The sequence below is a fragment of the Notothenia rossii genome (genome assembly GCF_949606895.1).
Source record: "Notothenia rossii genome assembly, chromosome: 5".
NCBI lineage: Eukaryota > Metazoa > Chordata > Actinopteri > Perciformes > Nototheniidae > Notothenia > Notothenia rossii.
In genome coordinates, this window is record NC_136903.1 from 60,108,732 (window position 1) to 60,129,463 (window position 20,732).

General features: G+C 40.1%; 1 protein-coding gene across 5 annotated transcripts in view; it reads right to left on the minus strand.

Moving 5' to 3' along the window:
* The window catches only part of tmem74b (transmembrane protein 74B), a 41,498-nt gene that overhangs the window by 18,737 nt on the left and 2,029 nt on the right, over positions 1-20,732 (minus strand). The window contains exons 1-4 of one of the 5 annotated variants that reach the window (XR_013808513.1): positions 13,870-14,037; positions 11,913-12,185; positions 10,269-11,145; positions 7,113-8,725 (exon numbers count right to left, since the gene is read on the minus strand). Coding sequence is in view for 3 of the 5 variants with exons in the window: in XM_079683351.1 (XP_079539477.1) it covers positions 10,513-11,145; positions 11,913-12,128 (849 nt within the window). In the remaining 2 variants the exon portion in view is untranslated. Of the gene's footprint in view, positions 1-7,112; positions 11,146-11,912; positions 13,825-13,869; positions 14,038-20,732 lie in introns of those variants that run through there. The other 4 variants (XR_013808512.1, XM_079683351.1, XM_079683353.1 and 1 more) reach the window with 4 other exon arrangements.

A 20,732-nucleotide genomic window follows, 5' to 3' on the forward strand; every position in this document is an offset into this window, starting at 1 on the left:
ACACATTTGCACACTTGATTAAAAACAACAAAACAGAACTTTTATTGGTCACGTTAACAAAATGAAGAATCAGCATCGTTGTTACGTACAGTATTCAGCTCCCCCTCAGTATGTACAGGAACAAGGCATCTTTACACTTTCACAGCTCACACACTTAGAACATGCAGATTCAGCGGCCTCCGCACTGCAGCGCTTCAACTATCAGTGGAGAGGGGCCTCTTCTCCAACGGATGACATAAATCCATATAAATGTATCTGTGTGTATTCAATGGATCAGTTTCTCAAGTGAGAATATATTAAATTCAGTTAGGGAATAGCTGAAGCTCCCTACATTCATCTGTATTGGCTTGAAAAGAGAGGTTTATTAAGAGGAATAAAGTTGATCTTGAGTAGGATTTTTAAGATTTGGGAAGTATGAATGAATAATCAGCACACTTAAAAACTTGTCAGATTATGATATGATTTGAACAACATACGGCATTAACACAATGTACATAAGTAGCTGTGCTCGTCACAAAATGCACGATAGACCAACACCAGGGGTCTGTGCAGCTGAACGCATCTCAAATAGACCGATTGGAAAACACATATTGTTGTAATAACAAAAACAAATTCTATCTTTGTGGTTTGTGTCAAATTAAATAAATACGATCCATGCTTCATGAAAGAAAATCTTGAAAAGCAATCTTCAAAATCCTGATGAATAATACATGTCCCCATTTTATACAAGTAAAGGATACATTTGTGCCGTAGATGCTTCAATGTTCTGTTTTTTGTGTTAACGTAATGCTGGAACCAGATGAAAGCAGAACATTTCATGCATTCACTTCAGAATGGAGTCTTAAGAAAGACATATTTGAGACTCAGACAATTTCTTTTATGAAATGACATTTGACTCAATTCACTCCTGTAATTGATGTCTTCATCACTTAGTGCAAATAACATGAAGAGATAAATAGGGATAAAAAGCTTTAAAGTCACTAATAAAACAATTAACTGTTAACATATGGATGATTTTTTTTTAGAAATACTGAACAAAATTGCAAAACTTCTGCTTTATAAAACTTTATAGACCTCGATTTTCACTCAGGTTAAAGAGATATGTCACTTTGATCACGTTACAATGGTCTTTGTTTGTCTCAATACCTTCATATTTTCTTTACTCTCTTAACATTCCCACCAGCTGACAGTACAACTAATATACAACCACTTCAAAAACCAACTGATAAATCCCTTTAAATTCCATTTCCCATTATTTTCTGTGCTAAACCTTACTTTCATTGTCATAAATGGATTGCAAAAATGCACATCTTTGATTCACAAACAGACACACAACTACTTTCCCAGGCCACGTTATATTTTTTTCATATATTTCATAATATGCATTTCATTTCATTCTTGTATCGTAAAGCTACATTTCACCTGCAGGGAATACTTTCTTTCCTTTTTTTACATTTCATTATTGAAAAAGTCAACTTCCTGTTTCTTGTACCTGCTTTTATTTTGAAGGCTATACATGTTACTACTAACAGATGCTGTTGCCCCAACAATGATTCCAGATGGGTGAAATGTCGCTGTATCTGGTTAGATACACATCTTTGAACTTGTTTAAGACAGACCAATACAAACAAAAGAGCAGGAATGTTTATACAGCAGTGTTTCCAAGGCGTCTGCACTGAAACCATGTGACTGTTTACACCATGTGACCGACAGATATTGTGATATTGCGTGACGGTGCTGTGTTACAGCATTAAATTGTACATTCATTGAGTCTCTGAGTAAAATGCTACTGCTGTGTGTGTTTCATCTGAGCATATTGTATCTGTATATAAAGGGAGGCATCAGCAGGATGTACCGGTTGATGTTTTTAGTTTGTTAAATTTAATAAAACTGGAGGGTGTTTAGGGTTATTTTTCTCTATTTTCTGCTGATTTCAGGAGTTTGTTTTTGGAGCTTGGCAACCTTCTCTTGGTATTTTATGCAGCAGCAGGATGTGAAGTGATTAACGAGGCTGAGCTGGGGGGTACAACCCTGCCCCGGCTGCTAAAGTGTCCTTGAGTAAAGCTCTGAATCGCAAGCAGCTGGGGGAACAACTGACCTATGACCTCTAGACTCCTATTTGGAGAGGATGGAGGTAGGGACTGTGACTGCTCTGGTTCAGGAAAAGGAAATGGCTTATCAGAAAAACAGAACCAAAGGTCTCTTGAGTAAGAGCGCTGATATATTTGCTTTAACACTTAACTACTGTATGCTGCATTTCTTTACAGCAGATGTTTTCAATCGGTGAGGATTTGCAAAAGAGCTCACATCTGAACACACATATGATACATACAGCTGAAATGTTATGATATGATTCTGGTTTTAACATGTATTGGTCTGTGCTTGTTTTATTCAAAAACTACTGACAACAGCACTTCAATATTTCAATTAAAATATTTTTTTAGAAAACAGGTCAAAGTGACAAAAAATATGTTTTGAATACATTTTAAACACATTAATACATTTCAAAGAATGCTATGCCAAATAAGAAAATCTTCAAAAGTGTTGTAATGATGATATAACAGTCAAACAATGTTGTTTGTCTGATATTGTTCAGTGCCGCTCCATGTTAATCTTATTAAAATATTTTGTCTAATAGCAGCGTGTACAAGCTAATGAATCAGTAAGCGGCTTGAAAATATAAATTACAGCAGTTTCAAATAGCAAAATATATATCTTAACATTTTGAACATGTTTGATGTATTTTTGTACAGAATGATTCTTGCTCCTGCCAGTTGTTTTTTGTAAGTAGAATATGATTTGTTCAACACATCAAGTCTCCTATACTATGGCAAAAAAATCCATAAAAACACGTGTTTCACCTGAGGTTTCAGTCGTCTGCTGTGTCCTCAGGATTTGCTGCAGCACGTTCTGACTGCTCAGCTCAAATGTGCCCTTGGTCTGGTGAGAATTAAAGCTCCCACTTATAGATGATTTGTACTAAAAATGAACTTCTGCGTGTCCCCTCAGGTTTGTATATTTCCAAGAGGTTTTTAAGAGTTTATACCATTGTCTCCTCTGTGGTGCCCTCACAAGGACTTTCCATGACATCCGAGAGCGGCTCTGCCATGGGTCCTCGATATAAATAGACGATTTCTATTTTAACACAGTCATTGTGCTGCAGACAGAATAAAGATTGATTTTCTTTGTGTCTTTGGTCAAGGTTCTGTCTTGACATTGAAGGCGTCACATAGGATCAGAAACATAGTTACCTTTCTTTCAGATGATTAGCTACGTCCTTTCTATGTCTGCTTCTGTTTTCTGGTAATCATCCATTCATGTCTTTCATTTTGTGTTCATCGTTTTTCATCTTATATCTCATTCAACAGCAACATGACTATCCAGTAAGAACGTCAGATTCATGTATAGATCACTGAACAGACAAGGCACAGGCTCAGAGAACCATCATACAAAATGTCCATCAAATAGACATGGACCAACAAGAAAGACAGTTAAAATGTCAAAAAAGAAATATGAAACGGCAACAAAGAGACACAATTCGACTATAAAAACGACCAAAACAACAACAAAGAGATGAAAATCCGTTGCAAAGAGAATCAGAGAGACTAGCTAGGATACGAAAAGCTGCAGAATGAGAAAAAGAGAATCAAAATGACTATACTAGGGTTACACAACTGAAAAGAGATATTAAAACCAGCTAGAAAGGGACATCAATTGACCTCAAAGACACTCACAGCAGGGAAAACAACCACAAAAAGACACAACATTACGATAAAGACACATAAAACAACTACAAAGAGATGCAAAACAGCTGCAAATCCATCTCAGAAGCTTCTGTCTCCAATTTCTTAGTTTAAGATTTCCAGATATTTATACCGGTAATCATTTTTAACTTTAGGCTACGGTGGCCGAAAGATGCAAACGCGCTACAATGGTCCATAACATTTCCAGTAGGAGAAACGCACTGCACTTTCAAAAACGATGCAAATATAAAAACCCAAATTTGCCAAAACACATGCAAATAAAGAAACATCTTCACCAACTTGACAACAATGTGCAGTGTGTAAAAGCACTGCATAAATGAAACACTGGAAGTACAAGATGTTTCTTTATTTGCGTGTGTTTTGGCACATTTGTGTTTTTATATTTGAATCATTTTAGAAACTGCAGAGCGTTTCTGCTAATGGAAGTGTTTCGGGCCGTTGTAGCGGTTTTGCACCTGTCGGCCACCGTACACAACAGCAACACACCTCCAGATTTGCTTCTACTTTTCAAACTCGTAGGCCCAATCCCAAACCACGCTCTACACCCTACCCCTACACACTACCCCTCCGTGACGGAGTGAACTCCGTGGAGTGACACTCGCAGCTCAACGAGGCTCGCTCCTGTCAGATGGAGGGAGTAAATACAGCGGCAAGCTTTGGGACAAACCCCCCTCTCTCCGGCAGAAACAGGAAATGCCGTAACTGTATGTAACAACGGTTTCAAATCAGCTTCTCGACAACAAATTTAAATTAATAACCGAAATAAAACTCAAAACATCTTTAATTGTTATTTTTATAAGCTTCTTAGTTTTTGCAACAGTCTGTAAATATACACAACTTTATAATAAAATGCACACATTTAACTTTTTCTAGACTAAGCACAGGTATACGATACTAAGTGGTGCATTCACACCTAATAATCCGCTCTCTGGTGCGTACCAGACCACAGATTGTTACATCGTTTCATTTTTCACAAGGTTCGGTTTGCGTTCACACGGGCAAAACTCAAACGGACTATAAACTTTAAACACATGTCATGTGCACGGAAATGCTGTTCAACCATTGGTCAGACATTAAGGGGGTAAAAACGCAAATCCCGGCAATTGACCTTTCGCAAAGCCACGCCCCTAAATGCTTGTTGTCCAATCATATTCGATCACGTGCGCGGCTCCCTGTGGAAGTCCGACAAGCTTAGCGTTCAAATTCATTGCGAAAATGGTGAAGCGTTGTGCTTATGGTCTTTGCAAATCGGATAGCAGATATCCCATAAGCTTAGAGGGGGGGGGGTGATATTTTACCCGTTTCCTAAACCCAAAACCTGAGAGGAGAGATGCCGCCAGTGGATAAAGAAATGCGGCAGGCCCCATGCCCAGCTGAATATGGCGAATATCAACAAACACAAATACGTTTGCTCGAAGGTAAATACGTGCTAACGTAGCTAGCTAGCTAGCAAAGATTACATTCACAAATTAACTAACTAATTTAATTAACTAATTTCACTAACTAACGTTAGCTAAAGTCACACGACTACAGCTGTAAGCTGTGTGCTTCTAGGTCGTTTTGACCATGTATATCACTTGATGCATAATAATGTCTGAACAGCTGAGCTCCGTTATTAGTCTGTGGTCAAAGTACAAAAAAGAAAGCCAACAGGCAATCATTAATTTATATTTTGCTTTAATCTTTGTAGCATTTTGTTAATGGAAAGCCTACTGCTGAGTTCCCTAATCCTGCTGCACAAGTGGGCACCCCGACCCCCACAAAGGAACAACAAGGTGGATGCAGAAAGCCACCAAGGAAACGGTAGTTAACTTTAGACAAACTACAACATTTAATGCCTCTTGTGATTGTATTGTTTTATTCCAAAATAATAATAATAATTCCGTCGAATTTGACATACGGCTCAGTGGTTTTTCACTCTTGCACTGCGACCTGTATGCAAGTGCCTCTATTGATGTTGTGCCTCCCTCTTTTCTAATGTTTATACTGTGGATATAACCCTCCATAGCGTATTGTAGCCCATTTTGTCGGGACCTGGAGGATATTGCTGCGTTATTGCTCCAAAATGAGTCTGTTAAGGCGACTCTGACGTTACGGAGAACCTCCATTATGGCTTTGTTTAACGCATCTGGCTCTCAGCTTGTCGGACTAGCAACAGTAACCAAGGGGGGGCGTGGCTTTGCGAAAGGTCAATTTCTACCGGAGCCTCCGCCATGGAGTATCGGCACTTTCTGCAGGTTAGTCTCATGCTGCTGTTAATCTGGAGATCAACAGACACTAGCGGCCCGCGCATATGATGCGCACCAGAGAGCGGACTATTACTACTAGTGTGAATGCACCCTTAATGTGGCGGACCCTCCGCGCGAACGGCGGGGTAGTCTGTAGGGGTAGGGTGTAGGGCGTGGTTTGGGATTGGGCCTCAATCACAGGAGGATATGTATCAGACTTCCTTTGGAGACAGCATCGACTTTACTTTCACAACATATGAAGTTGTCCTCCCCAACTTTTGATGAAAGACGTGCTTCCCTTTAGGCACAGAAGCAATCATCAACCTTTATGTTTCCTCCTGACCCGATTCAATCCCTTTGTGTCACTGAACTCTCTCTAAAAACCTTTCAGAAATGTTTTCTTCCAGCTCTGTGCGCCCGACCTGCACCAACCACAGTTCCCTCTCTCTTTTGTTGTTTCCTCCCACTAACAAGGACCTGTAGGTTGAAACTAATGTCTCGACAAGAATGAGAGTTAAAGTGCTTTTTCATGCTCGTTAAAACCAAACATGCCCGACTGTTTATTCCTGTCTCTTGTTATTCTGGGACACCTGGTTGAAAGTGTTTGGGTTCATGCAGTCACTCCCTGTCTTCCTCCCACAAGCTGCAAATCTCTTCAAGAATCACCTCACGTCATCCGGCTCTCCGCTGCTTCCTATCACCTAGCTCTCACACATCTTCTTATCTCCGATCTCACAGATACCTCTCCTGCATCTGCTTACTTCTCATTTCTGTTTCTCTTAACAAACCAGTCCCCTGAAATACACTGTAATCCCTGAAACGGGGAAATCATTGTAGCCTACTTTTTACTTATGCTTGTATAGTGGTGTTGTACAAATAGAAACAGTAACACTCATTTGACATTGAACCTTATATACAGTATGTTATACAATTTTTTGTGTCAGCACATCGCAGGCCATGTCAAAGTCAAGCTTATTATCTCCATTAACTTTCTATGACAAATTGACTCTGATTTAAGTGTGTGTCACTAGTGAGTTATATGCTGGCTCTACATATACAGTCAACCACCAATCACAATCATTCTTAACCTTTTGAACAAAACTATGCAGGCGTGAGACAGGACAAAAACACAGAAATGATTTGTTTGCACAAATTAACGTCAGTTGAGTGGTGGTGTCTTGTTTTTTTTTTCATATTGCAATGTACATCATCATCATTATTATTTATGTTATTTTTTAACATAATATAAAACTGCCTTACGCTCTTATTATGGAGCTTTATTACAACATGCAGATTAGACTTTTCTTTTTTTGTCTTGAGGCAGACAGTCTGAATCATTCCCTCTACCAAGCTTCCTGCCTGCAGCAGGAAGTGTTAAAGTGAAGTCCAAAAAAGTGCGATGTTGTTCATTTGAAGATTAAGCAAGAAAGCCGCTCCAAATAAATGACCCTGTTCCACCAGAAGCCACACAGATCTTACTCAAGGACACCTTGGCAGGAGATGACTGTAGCAGGGACCAAACCTGTCCCCAAACACGTCAGTTTTTCAAATCATCAAGGGATTTTAGAACAGTGCTGACCAATTTCATAAATGTTGTTATATTCGTTAAATGCTTTAGGAGACACTTGTCAGGAAATCAAGTCCTGGTGAAGTATTATTCTTCCATTCCTGCAGAACATTTCAAGTGAGCTTGGTATTCTTTCTTTTCAATCATAATAATATTTATAAATAGAACTTGATCTTCTTAAATAGTTTAGTCAATCGTCAGATATTGGCCATTATTTTGAAAAAAGACGTGTTAACCTCTCTTTTGATAAGACAATTATAAAAAATTCACTGGTTCCAGTCACATAAACATCGATATTTGCGGGTTTTTAGTTTTTTGGTAAAAACAGGAAGCTTTATTTATTACATTAACCTTTTCTGCCATTTTATAGATTAAACATTTATTCTACAATTAAAAAGAAAAACATTAAAAACCCTAAAATGTTTAAACCATTGAATTATATTTGTTAACCTATGAGTTGTTTGTCATGTAAATACTCATACTAATATATAAATATTAATGTTTCATATTTAGGCCCAGTTTGGCTCGGTTTCACAGTTGAGTTTTGTTTGTTCTGATCCAGCTGCTGGTTATTTGCTGCTGCAGATGTTTTTCACACCTGCATTGTGGATTTGGTTTCTGAGCGTTGAGCTTTAGCTGGTCCTCTACATCCCACATGTTCACATGAAGTATTTACAGTATATTTGAATACGAAATACAAATATTGTACATATTATAATAAACAACTTGAGATTAGTATGTCAGTGTTTACGGATATAAAGTCAGAATCAAGATGTTCTCACAAGTTAAAACGTATTAGGACATATTACGTGTGTGTGTGTGTGTGTGTGTGTGTGTGTGTGTGTGTGTGTGTGTGTGTGTGTGTGTGTGTTTGTGTGTGTGTGTGTGTGTGTGTGTGTGTGTGTGTGTGTGTGTGTGTGTGTGTGTGTGTGTGTGTGTGTGTGTGGCTAAATTACCCTTGGCTAATTGGCTCACTATGCAGACCTTAATACATTAGCATAATAATATTTGCGTATACACAATTTACAGTGTCTGTTTACTCATTAAGGCATATTGTATCCTTACATGACATAAATAACATCTGTTTACATATCATACAAATAAGCAGACGCTGTGTCATTAAAGGTTCATTCCGGTCAAAACCAGCTTCTTCTCCACGATAAGAGCTGCAGTCAAATAGAAGAAAAAGCTTCTTAATGTTTGGTTGTTTTTTCAAAAAAAAAAAAATTAGCTTAAAGTTTTTTATTTTCTGTATTCTTAAAAGTTATTATCTGGAATCGTGAGGTTTTCTTTTTACAGCAGCGAATAGCTTGTAGCACGGTAGCTTGTTTTATTGTCCACTAAATATTCAGGAGCTTCAAATGCCGGATAAATAGAATGACTTATATGAGGATCTGCTTATACTTGATATTTACTTGCAACATGATACAAAGAGGCTGTTGAAAAAGTGATGCTAGCAGAAAATGCTGATTAATAAACACGAAGCAGCAGTTTTTCAGAAATTGGATATGTGACATGATAGTTTGGAGACTTGGCTTGTCATTATTTCAGATTCACAAAATGTTCAATCTAAAACATTCAGCATTATTTTTGATATTCACACCTTTAAATCTCTCTTTTCTAGTTATGTCACTTTTTCAGCTATCTGCCTTCAATCTCAACCAAACATGACCTGATTCTTGTGAATCAGGTCATTTCCCACTGTCATAAAAACATGTATTTGCAACAGTGAGAATTTCCTTTTCATCCCTCATGTTGTTGTTTGGGAGGTAAAAAAACAAAGGTTTTCATATAAGAACCTTCAGGTGGAGGACAAAGATGATGGATGACTAACAAATCAGGTATGAAGAGCTCAGGGCTGCTGATGCAATGCTTTCTGGGTAATACGTGTCACCCTCTCCACAGTGACTCATATCAGATGTCTGTCTTACACCTCCTCCAGCTCTGCATTTGAATGCATTTTCTTATTTTTTGTGAAAAAAGCATTGCATTCAGAGAAGAAACAAGCAACTAATAATCATTTTTGGTTCAATAAATCTCGACCAAAGGGTGCATAAAGATCTTATGGCGCTTTAGTAGCAACTTTTTACAACTTTTTGTGACTGTTAAGATCTTTTCCAAAACTCTTAGCAATAATTGAAGTGATTTATTGTAATTGTAGGCACTCAAGTATGTTATTTAATGCAGGTTTTAATAACACTGTTTTGTTTGAATTTTTTTGCTGATAGTAAATCTAGACATATTTTTGATATTATTTAATCTCCTTTATTGTCGATGTGTTGCTGATTGTTGATGATCGTAATTATCTCACATCATGTAAAAAATGTTGCCTGTGTTTATTTTTGCAAGAGCTAGCATCCAACTCTCCATTAAGCTTTCTTATAATAGTACAGTACTAAACATTTTTATCAATTTACTGTCAAGTCTGGTGGATTTCCAATGATCACAGCGGTAAGTCTGATATTATTCATTGTTATTGAGGTTGAAAACAAGGCTAGGTTTAAATGTTGATCGTGTTTAGGTTGCCTGATGGATGAGGATCAATACTGACCTTTATAAAATCTTTGTTTCTGCAGTTGCAACCAATCAACACATGTGCTTTTACTGTAAAACTCTGATTAATATATTATGATTTATCTTGGAGCTTTTTTCATATTACAGCCATTCAGCTCCAAATGTGCTCTGTACCACACAAACATATAGGCTTACCTCTTTTCTCTTACCGGGTCGAGCCCTCTTTTGTTAGATCAAACATCCTTTATGATTGGTTAGAATAAATATCCCAGACCCTTGTTCATCCCAAAATGCTGGGTTAAAGCTGGGTCGCTCCTGCAGAGAGCCTTGTGCTTAACATGGGATTCCCCTGTCTGCACAAATGGGGGGAGCTGCACCATTTTGCATCCCCGTGTTGCAACTGACTCAGAGGAAGGCAGGTTGCACAGTGAAAATGAAGCTAATTGGCTCCATGTGAAGAAGAAGAGGATGAAGCAGCAGGAGGAGGATGGCTTGGTCCTGGTTCTGATTTGGCGTCCCGGCTCGGACCTGGCTGGGTGTTACTCCGCGTCTCTGCGTGTTCCACCAAAAACTCCTCACCTCCGTCCACGCCCATGCCCTCGCCGCCTCCTACTGCCTCCCCAGTGGCCAGCTGCTTCATTCTCAGGTTGATGGAGCCGTAAGTCCTCTTGGGGCGAATAAACGTCGCCCTGCGTCGGTACATCTCGCCCCGGCAGATGGACACCATGAGCAGCACGGAGAGGAACATCCCCCCCAGAGTCAGCAGGCCCAGGCCCGCGATGATGCACTTGTCCAGGTGGGAGCCCAGCTGGGCGTAGTACATCTCCAGCTTCTCCATCTGGCGGGCAGACACGGAGTCCGGGTCGACCTTGGCCTCTCGGGGGATGGTGTAGGCGATGACCACCAGCACGATGCCGCTCACCAGGAACACCAGGGCGAAGATGAAGCCGTAGTCCGCGGTGTTGTCATCGGGGGGGTGGAACTCGGTGAAGTCCTGGCCGTCCTCCTGACCTCCAGCTCCTTCCTCGTCATCGTACGACCGAGGGGAGAGCTCCTGATGCTGCTGCTCCACCTGGGAGAGGAAAAGACAGACACAAAGTAAAGAAGGCAAACAAGAGGAGGGTATGACCAAGAATAAACCATATTTTGATGAAGACATTGAAAATAAAAGATGATGCTTAAAATATGTCAAATATTACTTACATTTCCCTGATGGGGGCGCCATAATATTATAAAATGTTGAATAAAGTCACTTTTTTGTATAGCTTTGTGAAGTCCAAAACCTGAGAGCGACTGTTTGCAGCTTTGATTTTGGCAATTGAGTTGGATGAGTGGAAAAAAAGGTTTGAACCCATAAATGGTAGCTTGCATCTTGTCCAATTTTTATTTATTATTATTATATTTTGAGGTTGTCAGTTAGCTGCTTACGTTAGCTACTATGCTAGCCCCTTCACTTTTCCCTACTCTTGATTTAGGACATGGTCAGGTATGAACATAAATCAACATTCGCTCCCATTCTGTCCTTTCTTTGCTTTAATGTCAAAAAGCTCTTATTTTTCTCTTACTGCCTGTGCTGCAGCACCTTTTTTCTCCCTCTGTCTGAAAACAATATGTTTTAGGCCCCTTAGCCTATCGGTATTTGCAGACCATTTACATGCACAAAAAAACTATTTAACACTTCAGGAAAGGGAAAGCCACAAAAAGCATAATAGGGCCCTTTAGAGAAATGTAATCTAAACAAAAGCGTCATTTAGCACCAAAGTCAGATGTTTTATGATTTGTGCAAATTAAAGATATTTATGAGACTAAAACAACCCTGTATAAAAAGCCTAATATTACCTTGCTGTTGCCTGAAGTTGAGGGCGGACCCCCCGCCAGGACAGTCGCCCTCTGTTGGTGGTCCTCATTCTCATCGTCCTGCAGGTAGGAGGCGTTCTCGAAGCCCCTGAAGACCCCCCTTACTGCGGCCGGCGCTGGAGACACGCTCTGCCCCCCTCCACCACCTCCTCCCCCCCGCAGCTCCCGGAGCTCTACGCCGTTGAAAGAGGACTCCATCGAAATCTGTTGGATGCGCTCATGTCTTCACCATCCCTCCACTGTGCACTATCCTCACTGAATAAACACAAAATAATGATGTAATGATGAAGAAATACAATTATTTTAGGGACATGTGTGATCAATGAAGGTCTTGTTGGTAAGTTGCTATTGGCATTAGTTATTTGAGGTCATACTAATGGTGTCATACTTTAAATATTCATATACAGGGGCTTAAATCCACACATTAGTGACCTGCAGCCTGTAAAGTGAAAATACAGTGATGCTATTCAGCCTTTCAGCTGTATTTTGTACAATGTGATAAAGGATATACATTTCTTATTGCATTTCATATTATTGTTAATTTCTTAATATTATTGTTAGAAGTATTAATGACTTAATCAAGTACTAAATTATACAATAGTTAACAGTGGAATATTTTCTTTTTAGTCCACACGACACTTTTATAAAAGTCCCAAAAAATATAACTATTAAAAAAAGACAAATCTAACAATTCAAAAGCAATGTAGAGGATAAATAATGCAAGATCTTTGCAACATATGATCATAATATAGTAGAATGATACATTAGTATAAGGTGTGTGATTAGATATGAAATGCAGTGACATGCAGTATAACACAAATAATATTGCAAAGTAATAGAAAATCAAATTCAATAGATTATAACATGTAATATAGAATGGGTATAGTATATTGTATCATAATTGACCACAAAATAGAAATAATTAACATATAGCAAGGTATTTTACAGTTTATATTACAGTGTAATTTATATTAGGCTATATTCTAATGAATGATAAACCAATTTGATGAATTTGCTTTTTTAAATCTTTTTTCTTTACATATTATTTCCCAGAGAATAAACTGTGAGTGTGCATGCTACAGTAACATCTCTGAGCTCTGGGTGTGAACCTGTCCATGTTCAAACCCTCACACCGGTTACTGTAACCATGAGACTGTCAGAATATCAAAACCACCATGATAGCTACAATACTATATTACTCTGACACATATAGCCTTTACCATATCATGAGGTGTCATTTCAGCAACAATGTCATTTTTGAGTATTGTTCATCAAATTGTTTGTGTTTAAACAGCCGGTTAATACCCAGGGAGCTCCAGGCTAAAGAAGCCCACTAACACAGTTACCACACCGCACATCAAGCCCCGTGGCCCGCAGAGGAGAGCCAGGTGCCCGTGGCTAGGTGTCCGGTCACCAGCAGCACCGTGACCTTGTGATGCGCCAAACAGCCAAAAACCTAAACCAATACACTCCATCTATGAGCGTGTGTGCGTGTGTGCGTGTGTGCGCGTGTGTGTGTGTGTGTGTGTGTGTGTGTGTGTGTGTGTGTGTGTGTGTGTGTGTGTGTGTGTGTGTGTGTGTGTGTGTTTGTGTGTGTGTATAGGAGCGATAATATCATCCAGGGCAGATAAGCACCACACCGACTGACACGTTATTCATTATCCGGATCTGACGACAGATAACACGGACTGAGAGCGGAGGGAGAGTCAAAGGGGGATCTTATTCTAAAGGGAAATAACGCATCCGAGAAAACACAAGTGTCGATTCCTCTCCAGAGGGAAACACCGGGGATGGATTCGGTATCCAGGCAGCATCCATCCCGCTTCCCCCCCCCCCGAGCAAAAACCGAATAAACATCGCGGGTAGCATCGATCACCTGGAGGGGCATCGATCCGAGGTTTTTGCGTTAAGTGATCGGGATGAAAGCGCGGGCTCTTACCTGGTGCTGATGCAGCGACCAGGCTGGAATCAAGACGGCTGAGTGCGGGGCAGAGCATCCAGAGAGATGGATGGCTGCTGCTGCATCATATGTGAGGACTGGAGGGTGCAAGGAGAGGGGGCGTGGGGGAGGTGAGGGAGGGGGAGCGTGATGAGGGGTGAGACTGACCATGCGCAAACCCTCTGCTGGTCTGAAGGGCTGGTGCCTGGCGGAGGAGAGAGGTGTGGTGGGGAAACAGTGCCGGCCCTAGACTTTTGGGGTTTGACTTGGGGGCCCTCCTCACTCTAGCGCGTTCTCACTACACACAACACGGAACCAACTTTTGTCTTATATGATGTTAGCATAAGCACACATATTGTATAAATAAGCATGTAAACACCGTGGACCTAACCTCCTCTAGGGGTGTCCGGGAAGATTTTTTTTTTAAATATTGAAGTTAAAAGCATCAATCTGGTGCATTTTGAGAGCAAAATTAAGAGATCTATGGATACATCTCTCAACACCCATATGAAAAAGAACTGTTAACAGATTTTTTGTTGACACGTAAAGCAGTGGCAACTATGCCACCATTTCAGCTGACTTTTTCTCAGAAATACTGACACATAACATCCATATATTTCAGTGCTGGTTGATGCTTAGCTAAGCTAACTATGAAAAACTTAAACTGACAGTACTCCGGATCAACTGTGCACTGTAAGGTAGCTTCTAGCTTCATGTCGAACAGTAAGTCAACATTTCCCAGAGAGCTTTCTTTGAAATCACCAAGTAACGCTAAAAAACATTACATTCAGATTGTATGACAAAGTGTTTATTTAATATATCTGGCTAGCTATAGCTAATTGCTAACGGTTTAGCTTATCCAGGGCCGTTTCTAGCTTTTTGGGGGCCCTATGCAAGACGCTGTTTGGGGGCCCTAGTTTTGACAGTTTTTTAAACTACAATGGGGGGGGATTCCGAAGCCTTTAAGATGATCTGTGGAGATGCATCAATCTGTTACACTTTAATAGGAAAACAGGCTAATTTCACGAAAACCAAGCAATTGAAAATTACAAAAAATGATATTAAAAAGGTAAACATTAAGGCTCCTCTATGTCAATAAATGCTTTCAGCCCAATGATGATTTGGACTTTATTACCCCAAAAACCCAAGCCACAGCTTTGCTATCATTGCAGTTTAGTCGTGTTTATATCCTACATTGGATTTGTAAGCATTTAATGCTTCACCGAACACACAGTGGCGACTGGTCATTTGGGGCAGGTGGGGCACAGCCCCACCTAGTGTCAGCAGAAAGTATTACAACTAATGATTACAAAAAAATGCAAAAAATAAATAACAAAATATATAATATATATTTTAAGATCATGTTTAATCATCTGATTCGTCTCATTGCTGTTTTAGTCTTTGTTCTTCTAATTAGTGTCTACAGTGTGTGCCTATTGAGCTGTTTAGAGCTATGTCGGACAAAACCCGATCATGCCCCTCCCTCTCCCTGTCTAAGTGAACGGTGACTATAAAAACTACACTGTGCATGCTCAGAGTATTGTCCTATTTAATGTGTGTGGCAAAAAAATAATGACCATAGGGGCAGTGAGCTGCCATCCCCACCATACGTCATCTCACATCATTCAGAGCTGATTGGCTGTAAGTATGTGTACCGCGAAAAGTGTGATGTGTGAAGAGGAGAGGAGAGACGCGTCCTAAAACCCGGAAGTAAGCTGCGCATGCGTTCCCTCCACAAAAAAGCAATAAGATTTCTCCATAGGATTTTAGAAAATAGCTGGAAATAAGATCTGTGGAAAACGTAGCTGTTAGATAAATGCACGTTTTGTTCAGCCGGATAATATCCACATGTCTACCCTACTTTTATAATTTTCTAATCATAAATCTATCGATTAGATTCATGATAGACTTTTGAAACTACAAGAAGATAAGGAGGACTCTTACAAAAAAGTAATAGAGATTTTTGTCCAGAAGGATAGGCAAATGGACTTCATCTTCAAGTCAAGGTAAGACTACCATTTTATTGAAAATGGGATCTTACTAAGAGAGAAAAATTCAATGTTTAAATGATCAAATTACATTTTTTGGGTATCCTTCTGTTGAACTGTCTGTTTAAAATTAATCGAAGCATCAGACAAAAAAAGCTTTTGAAAATAATATTATATTTTGATTTAGGTCAAAATATAATATTTGTAAACCTGAAGAGTCAGTGCCTCACCAGCCATGAACCTCACTGCAGAAGCTTATATATAGACATCTACGTTTTTTGTGCCCCACCACTTTTGTACATATAAAAACGCCACTGCGAACACAGGAGGGGGCTTGGCTGTCTACAAATAAAGACGGCTCATTTGAATTCTCCCCAAATATATTGAGGCTGAAGCCGAACTTTGAATTCTGTGCTCCCATCATAATCTTGGCGATCTTGTTAAAATTGTGAATGCAGAATTAAAAATACTATGTAACTGGTTTGCAGTTAATAAATTATCCCTTGAAGGTGGGGTAGGTAAGTTTGAGAAACCGGCTCGAGATACACTTTTTGTTATATTCCATGGAATGCTCTTAACATCCCGATAACAATGAATATCTTAAGTGCTTTGACAAAAAATCCATAAAGAAAATTCATCTGTGGAAGCCGTAATACTGTAAAAAGCACGACCAATCATCTGAGCTGGCCCGGCTAAAATAACTGGATGGCCTACCTGCCTGTCAGCCTTCCATCTGTGCACAAACTTATCTCGTGCCCTCATTGGTCATGTGTGCGTTCGTGTGTGTTGGAGGAGGGGCTCTGTAAGGAAGTGGCTGATTTCTTCCGGCTGTGTATTTTCTAATTCTAGCGCACTCGAGCTGGTTTCTCCAAAATGACCTACCCCACCTTTAATGTGGCCAAAACAAATTACATGTTAGTCAATACAAAGTCTGAGAGTAGAAATTACTGCATTATACGGATTTGCAATACAGAGATAGAAAAAGTTGGTGCATGTACATTTTTAGGACTGCTTGTTGACGAAAAACTCAATTGGAAGCACCATATCAATTATGTACCAACTAAACTGTCAAAAACAACAGGTATTTTGTATCATACTAAGAACATTCTCGAAGAAAAGATACTCTTTATAACAGTCTATTTTTCCCTTACCTTTACTACTGCTACGAAAAATGGGGAAACACGTAGCCTACTCAACAGATCTACAAAAAATAATAACATCCCAAACAAAAGTATTACGAATAGTCTGTGGTTTTGGTAAATATGAACACACAACTCCCATATTTTAAAAAACTCAATCTATTAAAATGTGTACTGTACTGATTATGCACAACATTTTCCATAACAAAATGCCTAATAACATTCAAAAGCAGTTCCAAACCACAGCGTGAACATATGAATGTAAAGAAAGTCACTTGAAAATAAGTGTTCACAATGTTTATATGCAATTATGCATATATTATTATTATTATTATTTATTTGCCAAGTACATGTGTACCTATGTATATATTTATACATAGTATTTTAATTTCCAAAAAAAGATCTAGTTTTCGTATATACACTGAACAAAAATATAAATGCAACACTTTTGTTTTTGCTCCCATTTTTCATGAGATGAACTCAAAGATCTAAAACATTTTCTATATACACAAAATAACCATTTCTCTCAAATATTGTTCACAAACCTGAAAAAATCTGTGATAGTGAGCACTTCTCCTTTGCCGAGATAATCCATCCCACCTCACAGGTGTGGCATATCAAGATGCTGATTAGACAGCATGATTATTGCATAGGTGTGCCTTAGGCTGGCCACAATAAAAGGCCACTCTGAAACGTGCAGTTTTGCTTTATTGGGGGGGTCTGGGGGGGTCCGAAAACCCTAGGGTTAAACCCTAACCCTAACATGTCACCCAATAAGCATGTTTGGGATGCTCTGGATCGGCGTATACGACAGCGTGTTCCAGTTCATGCCAATATACAGCAACTTCGCACAGCCATTGAAGAGGAGTGGACCAACATTCCACAGGCCACAATCAACAACCTGATCAACTCTATGCGAAGGAGATGGGTGACATGTTAGGGTTAGGGTTAGGGTTTAACCCTAGGGTTTTCGGACCCCCCCAGACCCCCCCAATAAAGCAAAACTGCACGTTTCAGAGTGGCCTTTTATCGTGGCCAGCCTAAGGCAAACCTGTGCAATAATCATCTAATCAGCATCTTGATATGCCACACCTGTGAGGTGGGATGGATTATCTCGGCAAAGGAGAAGTGCTCACTATCACAGATCTTTTCAGATTTGTGAACAATATTTGAGAGAAAAGGTTATTTTGTGTATATAGAAAATGTTTTAGATCTTTGAGTTTATCTCATGAAAAATGGGAGCAAAAACAAAAGTGTTGCATTTATATTTGTATGCATTTATTGTTTTTCTGCCTTAACTTTTATTTAATTTTTTCTCCTGTGTTCTTTATTTCTTTGTACTCCTTCATTTCTATACGTTTTTGAAGCAATAATGCCGCTGTATTAGGATGATGCACAGGAGGGCTACTTTCCACAAGCTATGCTTCAGCCCTCCCGCTTCTACTAATTTTTTTCATCTTTGTGTGTATGAATTCAACTTTCTTTTTTTTTTTCCGGACGAATAAAAAAATAAAAAAATTCAGCTTGGGGGCCCCCTAATGGCCTTGGGGGCCCTATGCCCCCGCATAGTCCGCCTATAGGAAGAAACGGCCCTGAGCTTACCCCCGCGATTCAAAGTAACGTCAACGTAGCTGTAATTTATGCTTTGCTTACATGTGCGCATAACTTGGAGGTTTACTGACATTTACATACCTTCTTCTCCTGGCTCAAGTGGTGGCTCTGGGGTTGTTGTGTGATCCACCACTTGAGAATTTTCGTCTTTTTTAAGAATTTTTTTTCTTATGTCCATCTTCAAAAACTCTGAGTCCGCCTTACAGTTTATTTTAAACATTGTCACAGCTCTGAGGATAGGTACCTGTCAGCCATTAAGACAGATGTTTATTTCCATTCAACTCTCTGGTTGGTCTGGTGTCTTGCCTCTGTTGCATTCACTGAACACGGGAAATTACAATCCTGCCGTCCTCTCTCGTGTCATGATGAGGTTCAGGTAAAGCACGGTTAATGTATTATATTATTGACTCAATAATATAATACATGACTTTGAGAGTAGGCAATCTAGGCATATTAACACAATTAATTAAACATACTTATCATGGCGACGGTGTGCGGAGATTTTTCTTTTCTTCATTATTTTGTTGTTGCTCGGGGGCCCCTTAGTGGCTGCGGGGCCCTAAGCGGCCGCTTATGTCGCTTAATGGGTCGGCCCGGCTCTGTGGGGAAATATTGATTAATATTAAAATAAATTGTCAATCAAGTAGGCTAAGTGTGATGATGAGAAGATCATAAGGTCATTTTTTGAATGGTGGTGTGTAAAGTGCAAGTAAATATAGGGCATACTACAGTGCTATGTTTTTTGATGGCCCTCGTGTATTATCTCTGGCCCCGTGTATCTCCTAATCGATATAACCGGCCTGCTCTCCTTTGTCCCACATGCTCTACTGCGATCCAACAGCTAGTTACAGGTGGCCTGTGGAACTGCCAGTCAGCTGTTCCTGACGGCCCGTCTACACGACAGGCATCAAAAAATCTTGAAGCTGGGCGTGTCTGAAGCTTGGCGATTTTTTGCGAGCAACGCGACCAACAACCAATCACATGAATCTCCCGCCCCCGACATGCAAAGCAATAGCAATGTTAAAACGAAGTAAACTGGATATAAACTCTCCAAACAGGCGAAAAACCTACCAGTTTCACCCACTGTCTCTGCCACCTCCCTCCATGCCTGGTTCCTCCGGTTTGTATCCCGGTAAATAGTTCTGGTCGTAAAGAACCGGGTGATTTGCTACCGTAATATTTCGTTTGGAATATGAGGAAATTAACTGCGGTCTGGCTCTCCCAGCTTGCACGCGGTTTGATTGGCTGCGCTTGCACTGGCGGGATTTGCATAAACGGGATTTGATTGGCTGATGCCAAGCATCGAGCCTCAAAAGTTGAACATTGTTCAACTTTTGATGCCGATAGATGCTCGTGATGCTTGCAAAGCCATGCCATGCTCCCCACAATGCAGTTCGGCGAAGATTAAAAATCTTCTACGTCACCCCATTCAAGTGAATGGGCGAAGCGTTGAAAGCATTTTTCGATGCCTGTAGTGTAGACGGGCCGTAAGGCTGACTTCATCTCTGGCTAAGCTTCCCTGCAGTCTCTGGATTTCCTTGCTCTCACTGAGACCTGGATTACTCCATCCAACACATCCACCCCAGCAGCTCTCTTCACAGCATGTTCCTTCTCCCATACACCCAGACCCACTGGCAGAGAAGGTGGCACTGGTCTCCTGCTCTCTCCCAAATGAAGCTTTTCCCTCTTCAAGCTACCTAACTTCACTCCTTCCACCTTTGAATTTCATGCCGTCACAGTAACCCATCCTATACAATTAACCATTGTTGTTCTCTACTGTCCACCAGGCGCCTTGGGGGACTTCTTGGAGGAATTAGATAATCTCCTCTCACACATCCCTGAAACTGGCCCTCCCGCTGTACTTCTCGGAGACTTCAACCTCCAGACAGGGAAGACATCTGAACTAACATCTCTTTTAACCACCTTTGCTTTCACACTGTCTCCATCCCCACCAACTCATAAAGCTGGCAATGTCCTTGATCTCATATTCTCAAGGAACTGCACTGCTTCTAACCTCTCTGTAAACCCGCTTCACACCTCGGATCACTTTTTCATTTAATTCTCTCTACCCCTTTCCAATCATAACAAACCAATCTCTTCTAATTCTGCACCTGTCCGCCGTAAC